Source organism: Lipotes vexillifer, unplaced genomic scaffold (assembly GCF_000442215.2).
Source record: "Lipotes vexillifer unplaced genomic scaffold, Lipotes_vexillifer_v1.1 scaffold734, whole genome shotgun sequence".
Taxonomy (NCBI): domain Eukaryota; kingdom Metazoa; phylum Chordata; class Mammalia; order Artiodactyla; family Lipotidae; genus Lipotes; species Lipotes vexillifer.
Genome location: NW_006773079.1, coordinates 182,207 through 202,409, shown reverse-complemented (window position 1 = coordinate 202,409; position 20,203 = coordinate 182,207). Strand labels below are relative to the sequence as shown.

Here is a 20,203-nt window from a genome sequence, read left to right as displayed (position 1 = left end):
GTGATTCTTGTAACTATTTTCCACAAACATATTAGACTTTTAACCAGAAATGACATTCCAAAAATAATCTCATTATATGTAAAAGTCAAAACTGTGAGTTGGAATACAGAAGGGATTATTCCCATCTGTCCCTAAGTACTTTAAGTGGTCCAATATCAGATATTAAAGGAAGAGAGCTAAGAGGCAGATTGAGCAACAGAATCAACAAAATGTTTAGACTAATAATTTTTTAGAAAATAAGTGATAATGATAGGAAAATTGTTATCTTATTTCAAATGGATCAATGTGCAGTGAGTTTTTTTTCTAATGTAGGTATAATATGTCAAACAAAAATTTAAATAGCAAGAAAATATAGATTTTCATTTTACAGTGGACCACTGATGCAGAAATTTCTCTTTTTACTCTGTCCTCAAATCGCCTCTGTAAATTATATTATTCTGATAACACAGACACATTTTTACTGATCTAGATGATCAGATTTTATATCATGAATTGACATCAATGAGTTTCGGGACATCTCTATGTACCTCTGAGCCCTCACAGAATAGCAAATGTAGTCCAACAGTTAAAATAATTGATGAATGTGTGTTGAATTCTCAGGAGGGAAGGGAAGAAGAAAGAATGAAGGGTAGAGGAGAGGCTTGGAGGAGGGAGGTGCTGATTTCAACCCTGTAGCGTCAGGATTGCGTCAATTCGGGTTTCAGCCACCTCTAGAGTCTCAGAGACAAGCGTCTCTGAAGAGCCAAAACAGGAAGAGGGGTGGCAAATCACTGTGCGAGGGCGAGTGGACCTCCCTCTTTACCTCCTCCCTATTCCAGGCTTAGGTCCCCTGAGCTTTGCGCCGTTGTTTTCAGCATTAGGAAAAGCCCTTTCGCTTCATATCCAGGCAAGTGAACCAAGATAGGGAGTTTCCGTTCAGCACCTCGGACAGAATACGCAGCAAAAAATGGCTCCGATCGCTACCAGCCGGGAAGAATTTGGTAAGCAAGTTACTCCGCTTATAACTGCGGTTGTTCCTTAAATACTCTGGGGTGATGTGTTGTGTGTGTGTGTGTGTGTGTGTGCGCGCGCGCGCGCGTGTGTGTGTTCGTTGGATGTTGAACATAGATTTCCCAGGTAGGAAAATGAGAACTGTCAAAGGGCAATAGTGGCTTATCTCTGTGGTTTCTCCCTTCCTTGATATCTTTCTCCTTAAAATTGCTTTCTGCCAGGGCGATTTTACATCCAAGAAGTTCCTAATCATTCAGGTAGCCCTGTAAATTGCAGCATGCGCTAAGTAAAGAGGTCTGTTTGCTTGTTGGTGTCATCAATTCTGCAGGTGATTTCTATTTGTACATAAACCTGTATTTATCTTACTGGAGAAGCCAGATGTTTCTGTGATTATATAAGGGCTTGATCTTGGTATAAAATAACTTGAACATTGGGCATTTAGAATGTATATTTTATTGCAGAGTGTACCATAAGGTATTTTTTTCTCTGCTATGTTTTTGTTGTATCATTGAAATATTTTGCTAACGAAAGACAGAATCCTATGATACTAGGGTTAAAGGGATATTCAAAATTAACTAGCTGAGCCCATTCCATTTCACAGGAGAGGTAACTGGAGCCCAGAGAGATAAGGGAAATGTTGCAAGTCAGTTAGCTAAAAGCTACTGGAAACTATACTTAGGACTTATATTTTCCTGTTCAATTTCCCTTTTCCTATAACAGATTTTTAGCACCATTACTCTCCTCTTTTTCAGTAAAAAAAGAAAAGGAAAAAAATCAGATGTACTTCTTCAAATAGAAAAGTGGTATTTTTAGGTCCCATTATATTCCAAAGGCAAGAGATTTGAGTTTTACTTTACATGTATTTGGAAATATCAGGGAATTTATAGAAGTTTGTTATGAAACTGAGTGAAATGACTGAGATCTTTGCTCTCAAAAGCTTAGGACCTTAACAGTAGAGAATGCACAGGGAGTAGATGAGCCCTTCTATATTATATTGAATATTTTGCCATTTGATATGTATATTAAACACAGAAAATTTGTGATATTATATTCAGAAATGAATTTCTTTCACAGCTGTCCATTTGAGTGATTGAGTTCATATTGTTGTGATATGATATGTATTCCCAATTTCTGATTTGAAAATCAGAAAAAATATTTGAATACTGAGGAATTTTCAGAGGCTATGCTAGTTAAAAATATGTTCTAGTGTTGGCATTGTTTATTTAGGAAAAGAAATTATTTTCTATTCCTTTTTAAAAAATTATTCTTCCTGCATTGACTAAAGAATCAAGAATAGTTCATGACTTTGTTTTTGCTCCCTGACCTTGGGTTATTAAGTAGTCCAGGAGTGTGTGTGTGTGTGTGTGTGTGTTTCTTCTCTCCACAAAGACTTAAATAGAAGGAAAAATTGAAAAGCTGGTACTAAGTTTAGCTGATGATCTTTAGCTCTCACCTCATTCTTCTTCTGTAGCATTCCCTGTTTTTTCTATCTGGGAAATTCAAAAATCACCTTTACACAATTCAGTTCTTTTATATAATTAAACTACAGAATTTTTAATTGTTGTATTTGCTTTTTTATCTTCTTAGACATTTTTGCTCTTGTCATTTCTTAATCTTATATTATTTGAGCTCAGTTTTGTGATTATGAAGTAGATAGGCAGAAGTTTGGGGGATTAGGGAGGGGAGAAACAAAAGATTGTTCTTTCAAGGTTAGTTAAACAAGCCTTAACCCTTTCCTGACTGGAACTTTTAACTTTATTATTCACTATTTGGGATTTAAAAATAGACTGGAATGGAGATAAAGGCAGATATTATTACATTAATTATATTAGTTTATATTATATTAAACATTGACTCAACTGATGCACTGTGTCCAGATATAGTAATACTGCTTTTACTTACACAGTGTTACTTATTATTTGTTGGAGAATATACTTACATATGTAACATGATGAACTTATTATTTGTTGGAGAATATACTTACATATGGAACATGATAAGCTTCATGCATAATCAGTGTTACCTAATGTCAGTAATTTAATGTGTCCTCATTCAAGGAACAAGTGCCAGTTTCAATTTGATTGCCATTTACCATGTGGAAATGTGCTAGGAAAAAAATCAGTTATGGATAAAATTGAACTCTAAATTATCTCTACACACTCTTCTCATTACATGTTAAAGAATGATAATTCATTTATAACCATTGTTTGGGTTTTATCCTTTTTAGGTAATTTGTACTTTGGATGATTCAGTGTTTGAAGAATTTTGGGTCGGCATATGAGTTTGTAGTCTTATAAGTTGTATATCATTAATAAACTGTTCATATTTTTGTTCTTTCTTCCCTAATATATGTACATTTCTTTTACCACTGTTCTATAATTTGGATGGAAATTATTAATGGCTTTGTGACAACTGAAGATAATTTTCCATAATTTCTGTCAGTATTTGAAGAATATGCACTTAGAGCTACATAGTAAGAATTGATGCTTCTGGAAACCTCAAAATGTCAATGTAAACATAATGAAATTAGTATTGACTCATCATGCTGTAGTTGACTCATGTTATCTGAGAAAACGAAGGTAGGTCAGGGTCATTTAGCATTCTCCCATCCATGGCCCAGACCCAGTTTCATCTTTTCATTTTATTTGTGAAAAATTACTACAATGAAGGATTTTCTATCATACTGTATTTATTCTTTATGTGTTACAAATGTGTTTATTCCTGAAAGTGACATGAAATAGGTACATAATTCACCCAGAACAGTTGGAAAGCAATTCAATCTGTGCAACCTACAGCAACTGCCAGCTTTAGGATGCTTTTCAAATAGGGTGTCTCCAACTCTGCCCAATTAATGCATGTTATTGGTCATTTGATTTTTCAGATGAAATCCCCACAGTGGTGGGGATCTTCAGTGCATTTGGCCTGGTCTTCACAGTCTCTCTGTTTGCATGGATCTGCTGTCAGAGAAAATCATCCAAATCTAACAAGACTCCTCCATATAAGTTTGTGCATGTGCTAAAGGGAGTTGATATTTATCCTGAAAACCTAAACAGCAAAAAGAAGTTTGCAGCAGATGAGAAAAATGAAGTAAAGAATAAACCAGCTGGGCCAAAGAATTCTTTGCGTCTTGATCTTGAGAAGAGAGATCTAAATGGCAATTTTCCCAAAACAAACCTCAAAGCTGGCAGTCCTTCTGACCTGGAGAATGTGACCCCAAAGCTCTTTTCAGAAGGGGAAAAAGAGGCAGTTTCCCCTGATAGCTTAAAGTCCAGCACTTCTCTTACTTCAGATGAGAAACAAGAGAAGCTGGGAACCCTCTTCTTCTCCTTAGAGTATAATTTTGAGAAGAAAGCATTTGTGGTAAATATTAAAGAAGCCCGTGGCTTGCCAGCCATGGATGAGCAGTCAATGACCTCTGATCCATACATCAAAATGATGATTCTCCCAGAGAAGAAGCATAAAGTGAAAACCAGAGTTATGAGAAAGACCTTGGACCCAGCTTTTGATGAGACCTTTACATTCTATGGAATACCCTACACCCAGATTCAAGAGTTGGCCTTGCACTTCACAATCTTGAGTTTTGATAGGTTTTCAAGAGATGATATAATTGGAGAAGTCCTTATTCCTCTCACAGGAATTGAATTAACTGATGGAAGAAAGTTAATGAACAGAGAGATTATCAAGAGAAATGTTAGGGTAATTCATTTTTAGTGCTTAACATATTTATAAACAATCTTTTCTGTAGCTTTTTTGTATCTAGGGGAGTTTTATTAAAATGATGTCTTATACATATCATTTGACCATGTTTAACTATTATTAATCATAATCAAATGAGGAGCAGGGGGATAGAGTAGATGAAAGAAATTTTAACCCACAACAGAAATGCATAAAGTATCTTAATGATATAAAATAAAAGGGATGCTTTATGGATTTATTTAAATATCATTTATATAAATATTTTAATTAATTTCTGTCACAAGTATTTTGACTAAGGTTGCCACTAAAATGCAGACAAATATTTCTTACTCATAAGAAAGTTAAAAATATATTTCAATGTCAACATAATTGAATTTGAAATTGAAATTGAAAATTAAGTCAGTTCATTTTGAGTATTTGAAGTTCTAATGACTTCATAGAATTGCTATTTAAGGAAGAGATATCTCATTATATTGAATTACAAATATTCACCTTTATGTTGTATAACAGGAAGTGAGTTACTCGGCCTTTGCAGTTATGCTACTTTGGTAGTTCTGGAATTATTAGAAAATGATAAGACATCAATTAATCAAATTTAAATGTATTTTCCCTTTAAATATGGAGCTTATTTTATTCTAATTGTGGTATTTCAGAATAACTGGTGTCTATAAGGCATAATTCTATAGAATACCATAAAGTTTGTTTTGACCACATCCTCACATTTTTCTGTTGAAATTAGTGAAATTCAAGATCAAGAAATATTAAGTAGTTTGAGTCACCTAACTGTGTAGTGGCACAGTGGGAATAAAGATTTGCTCCCCACTCTTATTCTTCTTGGAGTGCTTATTCATACAGTTACCCCATGTCAGCTTTTATATAAATACATATTGAAGTTTTAGGAGCTCTGGGCAACCATTATTCTTAGTTATACCAAGTTTACTTTTTGTTACATTCAGTTAGAACTTGTACTTTGAGTTCTTGGTCATCTTATCTAATGTTAAAGTAAAAATAAGATTTAAGTATTATGCAAAGAAAAAACCTATGATACTGTTCAGAGACAAAGCATTAAATATTCTGAATCAATTCTCTCCAATATTTAATTCATTCCTTGGGTTAAAGGAGGACTCTGGGTGTGGTGGGAGAAGAGAATTTTAACTCCATCAGTCCTCTGGGCTAAGAGAGTAGTGGGTGTCAGACTAAATTTCAGGTTTTCTGAATTCAAATTCTAATAATGTCTGTGCTAAAGAATTTGAAATCAAATCAAACTTGAGTCACTTTACCATATACAGATCCATTCAAATAATTAGATAATTTTAATTACCATTAATAACTTCAAAAATTGGAGAGTTAATTAAAAACAAAAACTAAAAATACCTCTGTGTAAGATATGTTTTAAATATTCCCCTTTAAAACATTTCTAGTAATGGGTGTGGCTAACTCATTACGAATTGTAACATTTTGTAGTACCTAAAAAGACCACAAGATGGCAGGTAGTTGTTTTAGAAGGTGATGGTACCGCACAAAAGCTTTTAGTTACTCTTTGATTCTTTAGCATATTAAAGTAAGTAGGAAAATAACAGTTAAATAACAATGCTATTATAGTGCTTTAAAAATTAATATAAGTATAAATTTCAAAACTAAAGAATAATAAAAGCATATTTATCTCATATCTCTCTTTGTTTAGAAGTCTTCAGGACGTGGTGAGTTACTGATCTCTCTCTGCTATCAGTCCATCACAAATACTCTCACTGTGGTTGTTTTAAAAGCTCGGCACCTGCCTAAATCTGATGTGTCTGGACTTTCAGGTAAGAATGTTTTTGAAAAACTCAGGCTCAGTGTAGAAATGAGTAATATATTGGGCAAAATAGTTAACAACTAACATTGGACTATGATTTAGATTCACCCTTTATTCACAATCACAAATTATGTGATTGTTTTTATTTCTCATTTTATGGAATAAATGTGTGAGCCAAGGCCATTATCAAGAAGAAGAAAACTGCATAGTTCTAAGATCCAATACAAAGTTAGTATGTCATAGATGTCTGACTGAATGGAGTTGAAGTAGAAAGCAGTGATAAATACAGAAGTGAGGCCATTGCCAAAAACACAGTGATGGAAATAAAATTAAGGTTTAGCAAAAGTTCTTAATTTTACTATTTTAAATGAACCTGCCTACCCTTACATTACTATTATTTTTATTATCTTTCCTTTAATTCCTTATGTGTCTGTTGTCTGTTTTAAGAATTATCTTTTAGTTTTGTGACTAATTTTTACTAAAAAAAAAAAAAATTGCTGTACAATGAGAAAGAGCATATGACCTATTGTTTAAAACGATCTGAGTTCAAATCTTAACCCTTCAATTCCTTAGCATCGTAACATTGGCTATGTTTCTTAAACTCTATACAAACTGGATATAATAGTACTTACCTTGAAGGGGATTATGAGGTCTGGAAATATATACTTCATTAAATATCATCCAGTGCTATTATTAGTTGTAGTTTTATTATTAGATAATGGAGGTTAAAAACATGGTCTCAAAGATTTAGTTTAGGAAGTTAAAATGACTCATGCAACCAGAAAAGGGCAAAATAATATAATTAAATGTGTGATAAAGTAGCATGATCTTAAAATTCACAGGGTACAGGTGACACAGGAAAGATCAATACTGGGTAACAGGAAAAAAACACAGCAAGTGGTTAAAGAACCACAAAAAAATTAAAGCCAAAAAAGGCATTGCCATTGTGAATTCTAAATGCCCATTCCCCATTCAAAAGAGAAAGCCCATGTTCAGAGAATTAGTGAGATTTATCCAAAGTCATACAACTCAGTAAGGATAGATGTTGTGTAATATTTTTTCCTTCTATTCCATTCTCTGGAATGAATTATTAGTAATCAGAATGTGTCATTAGAACATTCTATTTTCTTCCCCTTTATGTTATCTTTTCATCCTTCCATTACAGTTCTTTCCCGTCCTCCACTATCTCTTATGTTGTACATTCTTACTTATTTTCAATTTATTGACAATAGAGAAACCAAGCTTTATCCATGTTTTCACTTTGTTCTCACTCACATTCGTTATAATCACATTTTATTAGCATCTCTAAGGCACCATTTATCTTGATATCAGCTTTCCCACCAAGTTTTGTCAGTACAATGTATGTTGTTTCCCACTGCAGATCCCTATGTCAAAGTGAACCTGTACCATGCCAAAAAGAGAATCTCCAAAAAGAAGACTCATGTGAAGAAATGCACCCCCAATGCAGTGTTCAATGAACTGTTTGTCTTTGACATTCCCTGTGAGGGTCTTGAAGAGATAAGTGTTGAATTTCTGGTTTTGGATTCTGAAAGGGGATCCCGAAATGAGGTAATTGGGCGGTTGGTCCTGGGAGCAACAGCAGAAGGAGCCAGTGGAGAGCACTGGAAGGAGATTTGTGACTATCCCAGGAGACAAATTGCCAAGTGGCATGTGCTCTGTGATGGTTAGCATCCTAGCCATGATGAGTTGGAACTTAATGATTTTTACTAGGCAAGAAGAAATTTTCTTTTTTTTTCTGATACATGATTGCAAGCTTGTGAAAGCTTTTTTGTTGTTGTTAGAAATGGATTGAATTATCAGACCAGAAAGTAACTGTAAATGTGTATCATGATAATTTACTCTTTATTAGAGAAGTTGGATAAATTTTCATAAGATATTCAATTTCCCCTGAAGGTTACCAGTTATATAAATAAGAGTAGCCAAACATTTTAGGAATACTGCTCTGCAGTCCCGAGTTATGGCTGTGGTGATGATCTCATTGGAACATGTCACTGGAAGTCAATGTGGTTGTTAGGATTTAGAAATGAAAAGCAGGTCTTCTCTTATGAAAATTCATCCATTGTTCATCAACTGGGGAAATCAATTTTTCTTTAACCCAAAGATATTAAAGAAATGTTCTCCATATTATTTTATTAATTATGTCATGTGCAAATGGTTGTCCTGCATATAAAAGTATATGATTATTTCTTTTTGGTCTGTAATTATTTGACACAATTTTATCATAAGAAGGGTAACTTAGGTTTGTTGAAAAAAAAAGTGAATAAAATGAGAAATCATTTTATCAAAGGGCTGAGTTGAGAATGCTATAGCCGAAATATGCTTTCCCCTCCCTAAGTTTACATGTGAGTCAAAAATAAAATATAATCTCACATAAGAACCATGGCCTTGAATTATTCACTGCTTGTGACAAACGTCAATGTGGCCTAAGAAAGCCCTATATACTTTTGTGAAATTCTGAGTTAGCTAGTGGGTAAAGAAATAAACTTCAGTGAGAAATCCAGTTAGAAATGCTGTTTTCTTATAGGAAATATATATAGTATGCAAGTGTACATTCAAGGTTATCCCTTGAACACAAAAAGGGCAATGGTAACCAAGTCTTCATTCAGCTTTTTCTCCCCCAGAGAGAGACTAAGCTACTATTTGAAAAGAAATGAAGACAAAAAAGTTGTGAAGTTGTAATCATCGCTGGATAGAAAGTGTTACTTAACCCAACAAACTAATAAAAAATAGTTACATGGCAAGCCTAATATACTTTATATATGTTCATACATAATATATTTAGGCTGTCAAATTAGCACAAGTATGTTTCACTATCTTTTCTAGGCTAATTTGTCTTGAGCTGTTGTCTGTTGACCAGTTTATAAACCTGTATCTTATACATCTTTCCAGTGCCAGGGCTCTGAAATTTATTAAAAATCCATTAAACCCTGTGATTATTTGGAAAGAATTTACTTGAGGTAATGTCACTGTATTTGAGTTTTTAGAAAAGTATGAGTGAAACTCAGGTACAGTTTAATTTTAAATATGCAAGTTAGAAATGGAGTCTACTGAAAAATTTACATTTTGAGTCAGGTTTTGTGTCAGTGCTTTAGCAGTTTTTGAGAATGTGTTTGATATCACAGTGTTTGTAAAATCTATGACAAAGCATTTTCAAAACAACTTATACATGCTTTTTATGACTGTTCCTAATGTAAAGAAAATGATTTACACTCTATATACAAAGATTGAAATCAACCTCTCTTCTTGTGCTTTAAGATGATTTGGGGATTAAACAAGAATATTGTCCAATCATCATCTTCATGCCATCATAAAGTCAACTCATAGCATCTTTGTCCACTCAGTATTTCTGTGAAAGCAATGTGAAATGAATTTTATTCAGTATATGGTTTGGGGGAGTCATATGGCCTTTTAATATTTGTATATTTGGTATCATGGGTCGAAGAATATAATATATTTTGGAGCTCTGAAACATTGTAAGAAGTCAACCCTAAGTATCCTTCAGAGCTGCCAGAAGTTAATGACTGTACCAAGCAAAGTATTGTTGGAGGAGGGTGATTTTTTTTTTTTTTAGGGAAACAATGAAACCAACAACAAATAATTACAAAATTACAATAACTAATTTGTAAATAGTTTTTAGTTCTTAAAATTTAAAGTGTTTTTCGGTGTGAAAAGTTGAGTAAAACTATTTGCAACTGCTGTTAAGAAAAGAAAGAAGAAAAACTAGAAAGGAATTGAAACAGGCAGGGGCATAGTGATATCATCATTTTCTGAAAATTGTACTGTTTTATATTGTATTACAATATCTGTGTGAATATCTTGAATTCTGTTACACATTCTGCCCTGTATTAAACATGTAAATTAATTGTTTGTCTGATTAGCGAATCTAACCACCCTAATGGGGAGGTATCTATATTTGAATAACTGTGTAACTCAGTACTGATTTGTTCTGATGTTGTAACTTAATAGAAGTGATTTGGGAGGAAGCATGGTATATGAGATGGTATCTGTTCTTTCGTGCCAGCTTTGTATGATGTTTGTAAGATCATGTTATATGACATGAATAAATGGCTGCTTTTGACCAACCCATTTCAACTCAAAGTTTTCTGTTAATGGATTCCCTTATTTCTTTCTAAGCTCTTGAGTTTCCTTAATAGATCATCTGGCATATATTAAGAAACATAAAGATTCAACACCAAGAACTTCCACATATCTTGTTGTATTTTGCTTAGTCCTCATAACACTCATCCAGGGAAGATATTATCGCTATTCAGAAGCAAACCTGAGACACAAGGAGCTTTGGCAATTGACTCAAGTACACACGGATGGTATGTGAATAGATTTCATTGCATACCTCACTCTTCTCTCTATGCCAGGCCACTCTCCTCCAGGGATCCTAATCAATTGGCTCTGCTAGATTCTTAAAATGTTTCATGCCCACATTCTTGGACTTCTCCTTTCTATATTGTGGTCACTTTTCCATATTTTATTTACCATTTTTTAAAAAACATCTTTATTGGAGTATAATTGCTTTACAATGGTGTGTTAGTTTACCACTTTCACCATTTTTCATCACAACTTTTAATTTACTCTTCCTTTTATTGTTTTTCATGATCTTCTTCCTCACTTTAGTCTCTTTCATTACCTATTTTATATTACTGTCTTTTCTTTTTCATTTTTCCTATATTCTTGCATTGGATAGATTTATTTAGTAAAATGGAGTTGAAATGGAAGTGTTTATTTCTTCTTAAAGATGTAGGAAAAACAGACCCAGAACATCTGCAATGTTTCCATCAGACACCAGTTAAGGTAAATGGGAACTATGGGATCCACCACCAGGAGGATCAGCCATTTTTTACAGCACTAATCTATATGGATGTGTTCTGTATTATCACACTTGGCAAAACAACCTTGCAAATGGTTGCAACCAAAATCTACTGCCATTGTATTTTTGTTTTAAACCATATTAATTGTATTAAGACTGTGCACAGGTATGTTAAAAGAGTTGGTCATTACATTTAAGTGCTTAAATATATTTTAGACCTCCCTGCCAAAAACAACCAGAGACACTGAAGAGATATTCTAAGGGAATTAGTCATTAGGGAAATGCTAATTAAAACCACAATGAGATACCACTGCACACCTTATTACAATGGCTAAAATCAAAAAGTTTGAACATGACAAGTGTTGGTGATTTGGAGGAATACTCCTACACTGATCTACTACTGGTGGGAATATAAAATGTATAGCTGCTTTGAGAAACAAGTAATCAGTTTCTTAAAAAGTTAAATATACAACTCCCAAATGACCCAGTCATTCCACCTCTAGGTATTTACTTAAGAGAAAAGAAAGCATGCATTTGCACAAAGACTTGTGCATTAATTTTCTTGGAAGCTTTTTTCGTAGTAGCTAAACACTGGATTCAACCTAAATGTTCAACAACTGGTGAATGGATAAATAAATTTTGTTGTATACACAGAATAGAATACTACTTAACAATAAAAAATGAATAAACAATTGATACATGCAACAACATATATGCTTATAATAATTATACTGAGTGAAGGAAGCTAGTTATTTTCCCCTGGAATCCCCAAAATGTAGAGTGTATAATGTATGATTTAATTTATCAGAAATGTTTGAAAATGCAAACTTATCTGTAGTGATAGTAAGCAGATCAGTGTTTGCTTGCGATTGGAGTAGGGAGTCTGGACATGTGTGAGTGAGTGAGATTAAAAGGGAATTGTAGGAAATTGGTGTGAGGGGAATGGATGTGTTCATTTTCTTGATTGTGATGATGTTTCCACGGGTATATTCATGTATCAAAATTTTTCAAATTGTGCACTTTAAGTGTGTACATTTTATTATATGCAAATTATACCTCAATAAAGCTATTAAGGAAAAAATGTATAAGATAGAAACTATTTATAACTTTTTTTAAGAAAAAGAAATAACAATACTAACATTATTACCAGCGATATTTTTCTGAAAATTAAAAAAAAATTTACATGTGTTGGAAGCAGTTCTTTTTTTCTTAATGTACCTTTCCCCATGAATGTATAGTTGGATGACTGCTTTTTTAAGTCTTTTGTGATGGCTTCTCTGTAATTACACCACCAACTCATTCAAGTAAATTTTTTGATTGCTTCTATTTTTAAGAAATGGATTTTTGAATTTAATTTTGATTTATAGTTATATAAAATATTATATTTTATAAAAATAAATTTACAAAACAAAATATATTAACAGAAGCCCATCTATTTCTACACTCAACTATTCCCTCCTCTCCCATACATAATGACATTTAAGTTTTGGGTTAATTCTTCTCATTTTTAATATAAACATATGTAGATATATTCACATTTTTCTGTGTATCAGATGAACAAAAGCATGCTATACAATATATCATGGATATCATTCTCCAGATGCATATATTGATTTTTACAGCTCTATAGTACTCCTTTACAGCATTACTTTTAAAATGTTATTTGGGAAGAAGTATTTACTTTCCCATTGTAAGATAACGTCCTTATAAATAAGAAATGTGTGTATTATTGATCTTTACATTTTCACTAGTAGCTAGGTTGTACATAGTAAACTCAATAAATATTTCTTTAACTAAATCAAACTTAGTTGATGATTAGATGGGAAAGCATTGTGAAAACCACAATTGTTCAAGAATAGCAGTAGAAAAATTTGTTCCAAATATATAAAAGAATTTTGATGTTGTTGTTTTTATATTGATGTATAGTAGTCCCACTTCCCCAGGGAATACTTTCCACGACACTCAGTGGATGACAAATCATATATATACTATGTTTTTTTCCTATATATACCTACATATGATAAAGTTTAACTTATAAATTAGGCATAGTACAAGATTAATAACAATAATTAATAATAAAATAAAACAATTAAAACAATAATTGTAATAAAAGTTATCTGAATGTGGTCTCTCTCTCACTTGAATAATCGTATTTTACCATACCCTTTTTCTTGTGAAGATGTGATAAAATACCTACATGATAAGATGAACTGAGATGAATGACAGCTATTATTGACCTTCTGAAGTTGTGTCAGAAGGAGGATCACATGCTTTGAGTGATCCTGGATCACTGAGCTATGACAATGTCAATGGTTGGATGTCAGGGACAGATGATGTCAAAAGTTGGGAATGCTGGGCAAGACTGAGCTTGATGCTGTGAGATTTCATCACATTACTCAGAACAGGGCACAATTTAAAACTTATAAATTGTTTATTTCTGGAATTTTCCATTTAATATTTTCTGGCCGTGGTTGACCGAGGGTAACTGAAACCAAGGAAAGTGAAACTGCAGATAAGGGGTCTATTGTAATTCATACTATATTAGAAGCTATAGAAGTCCAATGTGCTATACATATAATAGACATCCCAAACTTTTTTTTTTTTGACTGTGAGAAATCCTTTATTCATTCATTATCCCTTAGAAGATATGTGATAACACTGAAGGGAATATGTTTTAATATCTTCAAGACTTGTTACTTGAGAAAAATAAACACCTAATGTTTTAAGCCACCATGTTTTCCATGTGTTTGTTCCTTTGTTTTGTTTTTTTGTGTGTGAATTTTATTTTATTTTATTTTATTTTTTTAACATCTTTATTGGGGTATAATTGCTTTACAATGGTGTGTTAGTTTCTGCTTTATAACAGAGTGAATCAGTTATACATATACATATGTTCCCATATCTCTTCCCTCTTTGTCTCCCTCCCTCCCACCCTCCCTATCCCACCCCTCCAGACAGCCACAAAGAACCGAGCCGGTTTCCCTGTGCCATGCGGCTGCTTCCCACTGGCTATCTACCTTACGTTTGTTAGTATATATATGTCCATGTCTCTCTCTCGCCCTAACACACCTCACCCTTCCCCCTCCCCATATCCTCAAGTCTGTTCTCCAGTAGGTCTCTGTCTTTATTCCTGTTTTACCCCTAGGTTCTTCATAACATTTTTTTTTTCTTAAATTCCATATATATGTGTTAGCATACGGTATTTGTCCTTCTCTTTCTGACTTACTTCACTCTGTATGACAGACTCTAGATCTATCCACCTCATTACAAAGAGCTCAATTTCGTTTCTTTTTATGGCTGAGTAATATTCCATTGTATATATGTGCCACATCTTCTTTATCCATTCATCCGACGATGGGCACTTAGGCTGTTTCCATCTCCGGGCTATTGTAAATAGAGCTGCAATGAATATTTTGGTACAAGACTCTTTTTGAATTCTGGTTTCCTCAGGGTATATGCCTAGTAGTGGGATTGCTGGGTCGTATGGTAGTTCTATTTGTAGTTTTTTAAGGAACCTCCATACTGTTCTCCATAGTGGCTGAACCAATTCACATTCCCACCAGCAGTGCAAGAACGTTCCCCTTTCTCCATACCCTCTCCAGCATTTATTGTTTCTAGATTTTTTGATGATGGCCATTCTGACTGGTGTGAGATGATATCTCATTGTAGTTTTGATTTGCATTTCTCTAATGATTAATGATGTTGAGCATTCTTTCATGTGTTTGTTGGCAGTCTGTATATCTTCTTTGGAGAAATGTCTATTTAGGTCTTCTGCCCATTTTTGGATTGGGTTGTTTATTTTTTTGTTATTGAGCTGCATGAGCTGCCTGTAAATTTTAGAGATTAATCCTTTGTCAGTTGATTCATTTGCAAATATTTTCTCCCATTCTGAGGGCTGTCTTTTGGTCTTGTTTATGGTTTCCTTTGCTGTGCAAAAGCTTTGAAGTTTCATTAGGTCCCATTTGTTTATTTTTGTTTTTATCTCCATTACTCTAGGAGATGGGTCAAGAAGGATCTTGCTGTGATTTATGTCATAGAGTGTTCTGCCTATGTTTTCCTCTAAGAGTTTGATAGTTTCTGGCCTTACATTTAGGTCTTTAATCCATTTTGAGCTTATTTTTGTGTATGGTGTTAGGGAGTGATCTAATCTCATACTTTTACATGTACCTGTCCAGTTTTCCCAGCACCACTTATTGAAGGGGCTGTCCTTTCTCCACTGTATATTCCTGCCACCTTTATCAAAGATAAGGTGACCATATGTGCATGGGTTTATCTCTGGGCTTTCTATCCTATTCCATTGATCTATCTTTCTGTTTTTGTGCCAGTACCATACTGTCTTGATTACTGTAGCTTTGTAGTATAGTCTGAAGTCAGGCAGCCTGATTCCTCCAGCTCCATTTTTTGTTCTCAAGATTGCTTTGGCTATTCGGGGTCTTTTGTGTTTCCATACAAATTGTGAAATTTTTTGTTCTAGTTCTGTGAAAAATGCCAGTGGTAGTTTGATAGGGATTGCATTGAATCTATAGATTGCTTTGGGGAGTAGAGTCATTTTCACAATGTTGATTCTTCCAATCCAAGAACATGGTATATCTCTCCATCTGTTTGTATCATCTTTAATTTCTTTCATCAGTGTCTTATAATTTTCTGCATACAGGTCTTTTGTCTCCTTAGGTAGGTTTATTCCTAGATATTTTATTCTTTTTGTTGCAATGGTAAATGGGAGTGTTTTCTTGATTTCACTTTCAGATTTTTCATCGTTAGTATATAGGAATGCCAGAGATTTCTGTGCATTAATTTTGTATCCTGCTACTTTACCAAATTCATTGATTAGCTCTAGTAGTTTTCTGGTAGCATCTTTAGGATTCTCTATGTATAGTATCATGTCATCTGCAAACAGTGACAGCTTTACTTCTTCTTTTCCGATTTGGATTCCTTTTATTTCCTTTTCTTCTCTGATTGCTGTGGCTAAAACTTCCAAAACTATGTTGAATAAGAGTGGTGAGAGTGGGCAACCTTGTCTTGTTCCTGACCTTAGTGGAAATGCTTTCAGTTTTTCGCCATTGAGGATGATGTTGGCTGTGGGCTTGTCATATACGGCCTTTATTATATTGAGGAAAGTTCCCTCTACACCTACTTTCTGCAGGGTTTTTATCATAAATGGGTGTTGAATTTTGTCAAAAGCTTTCTCTGCATCTATTGAGATGATCATATGGTTTTTCTCCTTCAATTTGTTAATATGGTTAATCACATTGATAGATTTGCGTATATTGAAGAATCCTTGCATTCCTGGAATAAACCCCACTTGATCATGGTGTATGATCCTTTTAATGTGCTGTTGGATTCTGTTTGCTAGTATTTTGTTGAGGATTTTTGCATCTATGTTCATCAGTGATATTGGCCTGTAGTTTTCTTTCTTTGTGACATCCTTGTCTGGTTTTGGTATCAAGGTGATGGTGGCCTCGTAGAATGAGTTTGGGAGTGTTCCTCCCTCTGCTATATTTTGGAAGAGTTTGAGAAGAATAGGTGTTAGCTCTTCTCTAAATGTTTGATAGAATTCGCCTGTGAAGCCATCTGGTCCTGGGCTTTTGTTTGTTGGAAGATTTTTAATCACAGTTTCAATTTCAGTGTTTGTGATTGGTCTGTTCATATTTTCTATTTCTTCCTGATTCAGTCTTGGCAGTTTGTGCATTTCTAAGAATTTGTCCATTTCTTCCAGATTGTCCATTTTATTGGCATAGAGTTGCTTGTAGTAATCCCTCATGATTTTTTGTATTTCTGCAGTGTCAGTTGTTACTTCTCCTTTTTCATTTCTGATTCTATTGATTTGAGTCTTCTCCCTTATTTTCTTGATGAGTCTGGCTAATGGTTTATCAATTTTGTTAATCTTCTCAAAGAACCAGCTTTTAGTTTTATTGATCTTTGCTATTGTTTCCTTCATTTCTTTTTCATTTATTTCTGATCTGATTTTTATGATTTCTTTCCTTCTGCTAACTCTGGGGTTTTTTTGTTCTTCTTTCTCTAATTGCTTGAGGTGCAAGGTTAGGTTGTTTATTCGAGATGTTTCCTGCTTCTTAAGGTGGGCTTGTATTGCTATAAACTTCCCTCTTAGAACTGCTTTTGCTGCATCCCATAGGTTTTGGGTCGTTGTATCTCCATTGTCATTTGTTTCTAGGTATTTTTTAATTTCCTCTTTGATTTCTTCAGTGATCACTTCGTTACTAAGTAGTGTATTGTTTAGCCTCCATGTGTTTGTATTTTTTACTGCTCTTTTCCTATAATTGATATCTAATCTCATGGCGTTGTGGTCGGAAAAGATACTTGATATAATTTCAATTTTCTTAAATTTACCAAGGCTTGATTTGTGACCCAAGATATGATCTATCCTGGAGAATGTTCCATGAGCACTTGAGAAAAATGTGTATTCTGTTGTTTTTGGATGGAGTGTCCTATAAATATCAATTAAGTCCATCCTGTTTAATGTATCATTTAAAGCTTGTGTTTCCTTATTTATTTTCATTTTGGATGATCTGTCCATTGGTGAAAGTGGGGTGTTGAAGTCCCCTACTATGAATGTGTTACTGTCGATTTCCCCTTTTATGGCTGTTAGTTTTTGCCTTATGTATTGAGGTGCTCCTATGTTGGGTGCATAAATATTTACAATTGTTATATCTTCTTCTTGGATCGATCCCTTAATCATTATGTAGTGTCCTTCTTTGTCTCTTCTGATAGTCCTTATTTTAAAGTCTATTTTGTCTGATATGAGAATTGCTACTCCAGCTTTCTTTTGGTTTCCATTTGCATGGAATATCTTTTTCCATCCCCTTACTTTCAGTCTGTATGTGTCTCTAGGTCTGAAGTGGGTCTCTTGTAGACAGCATATATATGGGTCTTGTTTTTGTATCCATTCAGCCAATCTGTGTCTTTTGGTGGGAATATTTAGTCCATTTACATTTAAGGTAATTATCGATATTTGTGTTCCTATTCCCATTTTCTAAATTGTTTTGGGTTCGTTATTATAGGACTTTTCCTTCTCTTGTGTTTTTGTCTAGAGAAGTTCCTTTAGCATTTGTTGTAAAGCTGGTTTGGTGGTGCTGAACTCTCTCAGCTTTTGCTTGTCTGTAAAGGTTTTAATTTCTCCATCAAATCTGAATGAGATCCTTGCTGGGTAGAGTAATCTTGGTTGCAGGTTTTTCTCCTTCATCACTTTCAGTATGTCCTGCCACTCCCTTCTGGCTTGTAGAGTTTCTGCTGAGAGATCAGCTGTTAACCTTATGGGGATTCCCTTGTGTGTTATTTGTTGTTTTTCCCTTGCTGCTTTTAATATGCTTTCTTTGTATTTAGTTTTTGACAGTTTGATTAATATGTGTCTTGGCGTATTTCTCCTTGAATTTATCCTGTATGGGACTCTCTGTGCTTCCTGGACTTGATTAACGATTTCCTTTCCCATATTAGGGAAGTTTTCAACTATAATCTCTTCAAATATTTTCTCAGTCCCTTTCTTTTTCTCTTCTTCTTCTGGAACCCCTATAATTCGAATGTTGGTGCGTTTAATGTTGTCCCAGAGGTCTCTGAGACTGTCCTCAGTTCTTTTCATTCTTTTTTCTTTATTCTGCTCTGCAGTAGTTATTTCCACTATTTTATCTTCCAGGTCACTTATCCGTTCTTCTGCCTCATTTATTCTGCTATTGATCCCATCTAGAGTATTTTTCATTTCATTTATTGTGTTGTTCATCATTGTCTGTTTCATCTTTATTTCTTCTAGGTCCTTGTTAACTGCTTCTTGCATTTTGTCCATTCTATTTCCAAGATTTTGGATCATCTTTACTATCATTATTCTGAACTCTTTTTCAGGTAGACTGCCTATTTCCTCTTCATTTGTTAGGTCTGGTGGGTTTTTATCCTGCTCCTTCATCTGCTGTGTGTTTTTCTGTCTTCTCATTTTGCTTATCTTACTGTGATTGGGTTCACCTTTTTGCAGGCTGCAAGTTCGTAGCTTCGGTTGTTTTTGATGTCTGTGTCCAGTGGCTAAGGTTGGTTCAGTGGGTTGTGTAGGCTTCCTGGTGGAGGGGACTAGTGGCTGTGTTGTGGTGTATGAGGCTAGATCTTGTCTCTGTAGTGGGCAGGTCCACGTCTGGTGGTGTGTTTTGGGGTGTCTGTGGACTTATTATGATTTTAGGCAGCCTCTCTGCTAGTGGGTGGGGTTGTGTTCCTGTTTTGCTATATGGTTGGCATAGGTTGTCCAGCACTGTAGCTTGCTGGTCGTTGAGTGAAGCTGGGTGCTGGTGTTGAGATGGAGATCTCTGGGAGATTTTCGCCGTTTGATATTATGTGGGGCTGGGAGGTCTCTTCTTGACGAGTGTTCTGAAGTTGGCTCTCCCACCTCAGAGGCAGAGTCCTGACTCCTGGCTGGGGCAGCAAGAGCCTGTCATCCACTCGGCTCAGAATAAAAGGGAGAGAAAGTAGAGAGAATTAGTAGAAGTAGGAGGAAATAGGAAAGAACGAAGGAAAGCAAGAAAGAAAGGAGAGAAGGAAGGAAGGAAGGAAGGAAGGAGGGAAGGAAGAAAGAAAGAAAAGAAAGGAAGAAGGCAAGAAGGAAAGAAAGGAGGGAGGGAGGGAGGGAGGAGGGAAGGAAGGAAGGAAGGAGGGAAGTAAGGAAAAAATACAGAAAGAAAGAAGATACAGTAAAATAAAATAAAGTATAATAAAGTTATTGAATTAAAAAAAATTATTATTTAGAGAGAAAAAAAAAGGGACGGATAGAACCTTAGGACAAATGGTGGAAGGAAAGCTATAGAGACAAAATCTTACATAGAAGCATACACATATACCCTCACAAAAAGAGGTAAAGTGGAAAAAATCATAAAACTTGCTCTCCAAGT

At 34.5% G+C, this 20,203-nt stretch overlaps 1 protein-coding gene across 2 annotated transcripts; it reads left to right on the top strand.

Annotated features, from left to right (window-relative positions):
* Positions 1–576: 576 nt before the first annotated feature.
* Positions 577–10,584, top strand: SYT4 (synaptotagmin 4). Of its 2 annotated transcripts, none has more exons than XM_007448013.1 (4): positions 577–980; positions 3,872–4,686; positions 6,371–6,491; positions 7,863–10,584. In XM_007448013.1, exons 1-4 carry the CDS (start codon positions 947–949, stop codon positions 8,168–8,170), a joined length of 1,278 nt encoding a protein of 425 aa, XP_007448075.1. In that variant the 5' UTR covers positions 577–946; the 3' UTR covers positions 8,171–10,584. The 2 variants fall into 2 exon arrangements, with proteins under 2 accessions (XP_007448075.1, XP_007448076.1); XM_007448014.1 differs by having other exon boundaries at positions 737–980; positions 3,926–4,686; positions 7,863–8,494.
* The last annotated feature ends 9,619 nt before the right edge of the window (positions 10,585–20,203 follow it).

What these genes read in the sequence shown, in the direction of transcription:
- SYT4 (XM_007448013.1), top strand. Translation starts at nt 947, where the DNA reads ATGGCTCCGATCGCTACCAGCCGGGAAGAATTTG. An exon ending in TACCAGCCGGGAAGAATTTG is followed by an intron (nt 981 to 3,871) that starts GTAAGCAAGTTA and finishes TTGATTTTTCAG; the next exon opens with ATGAAATCCCCACAGTGGTG. An exon ending in TGATGTGTCTGGACTTTCAG is followed by an intron (nt 6,492 to 7,862) that starts GTAAGAATGTTT and finishes TTCCCACTGCAG; the next exon opens with ATCCCTATGTCAAAGTGAAC.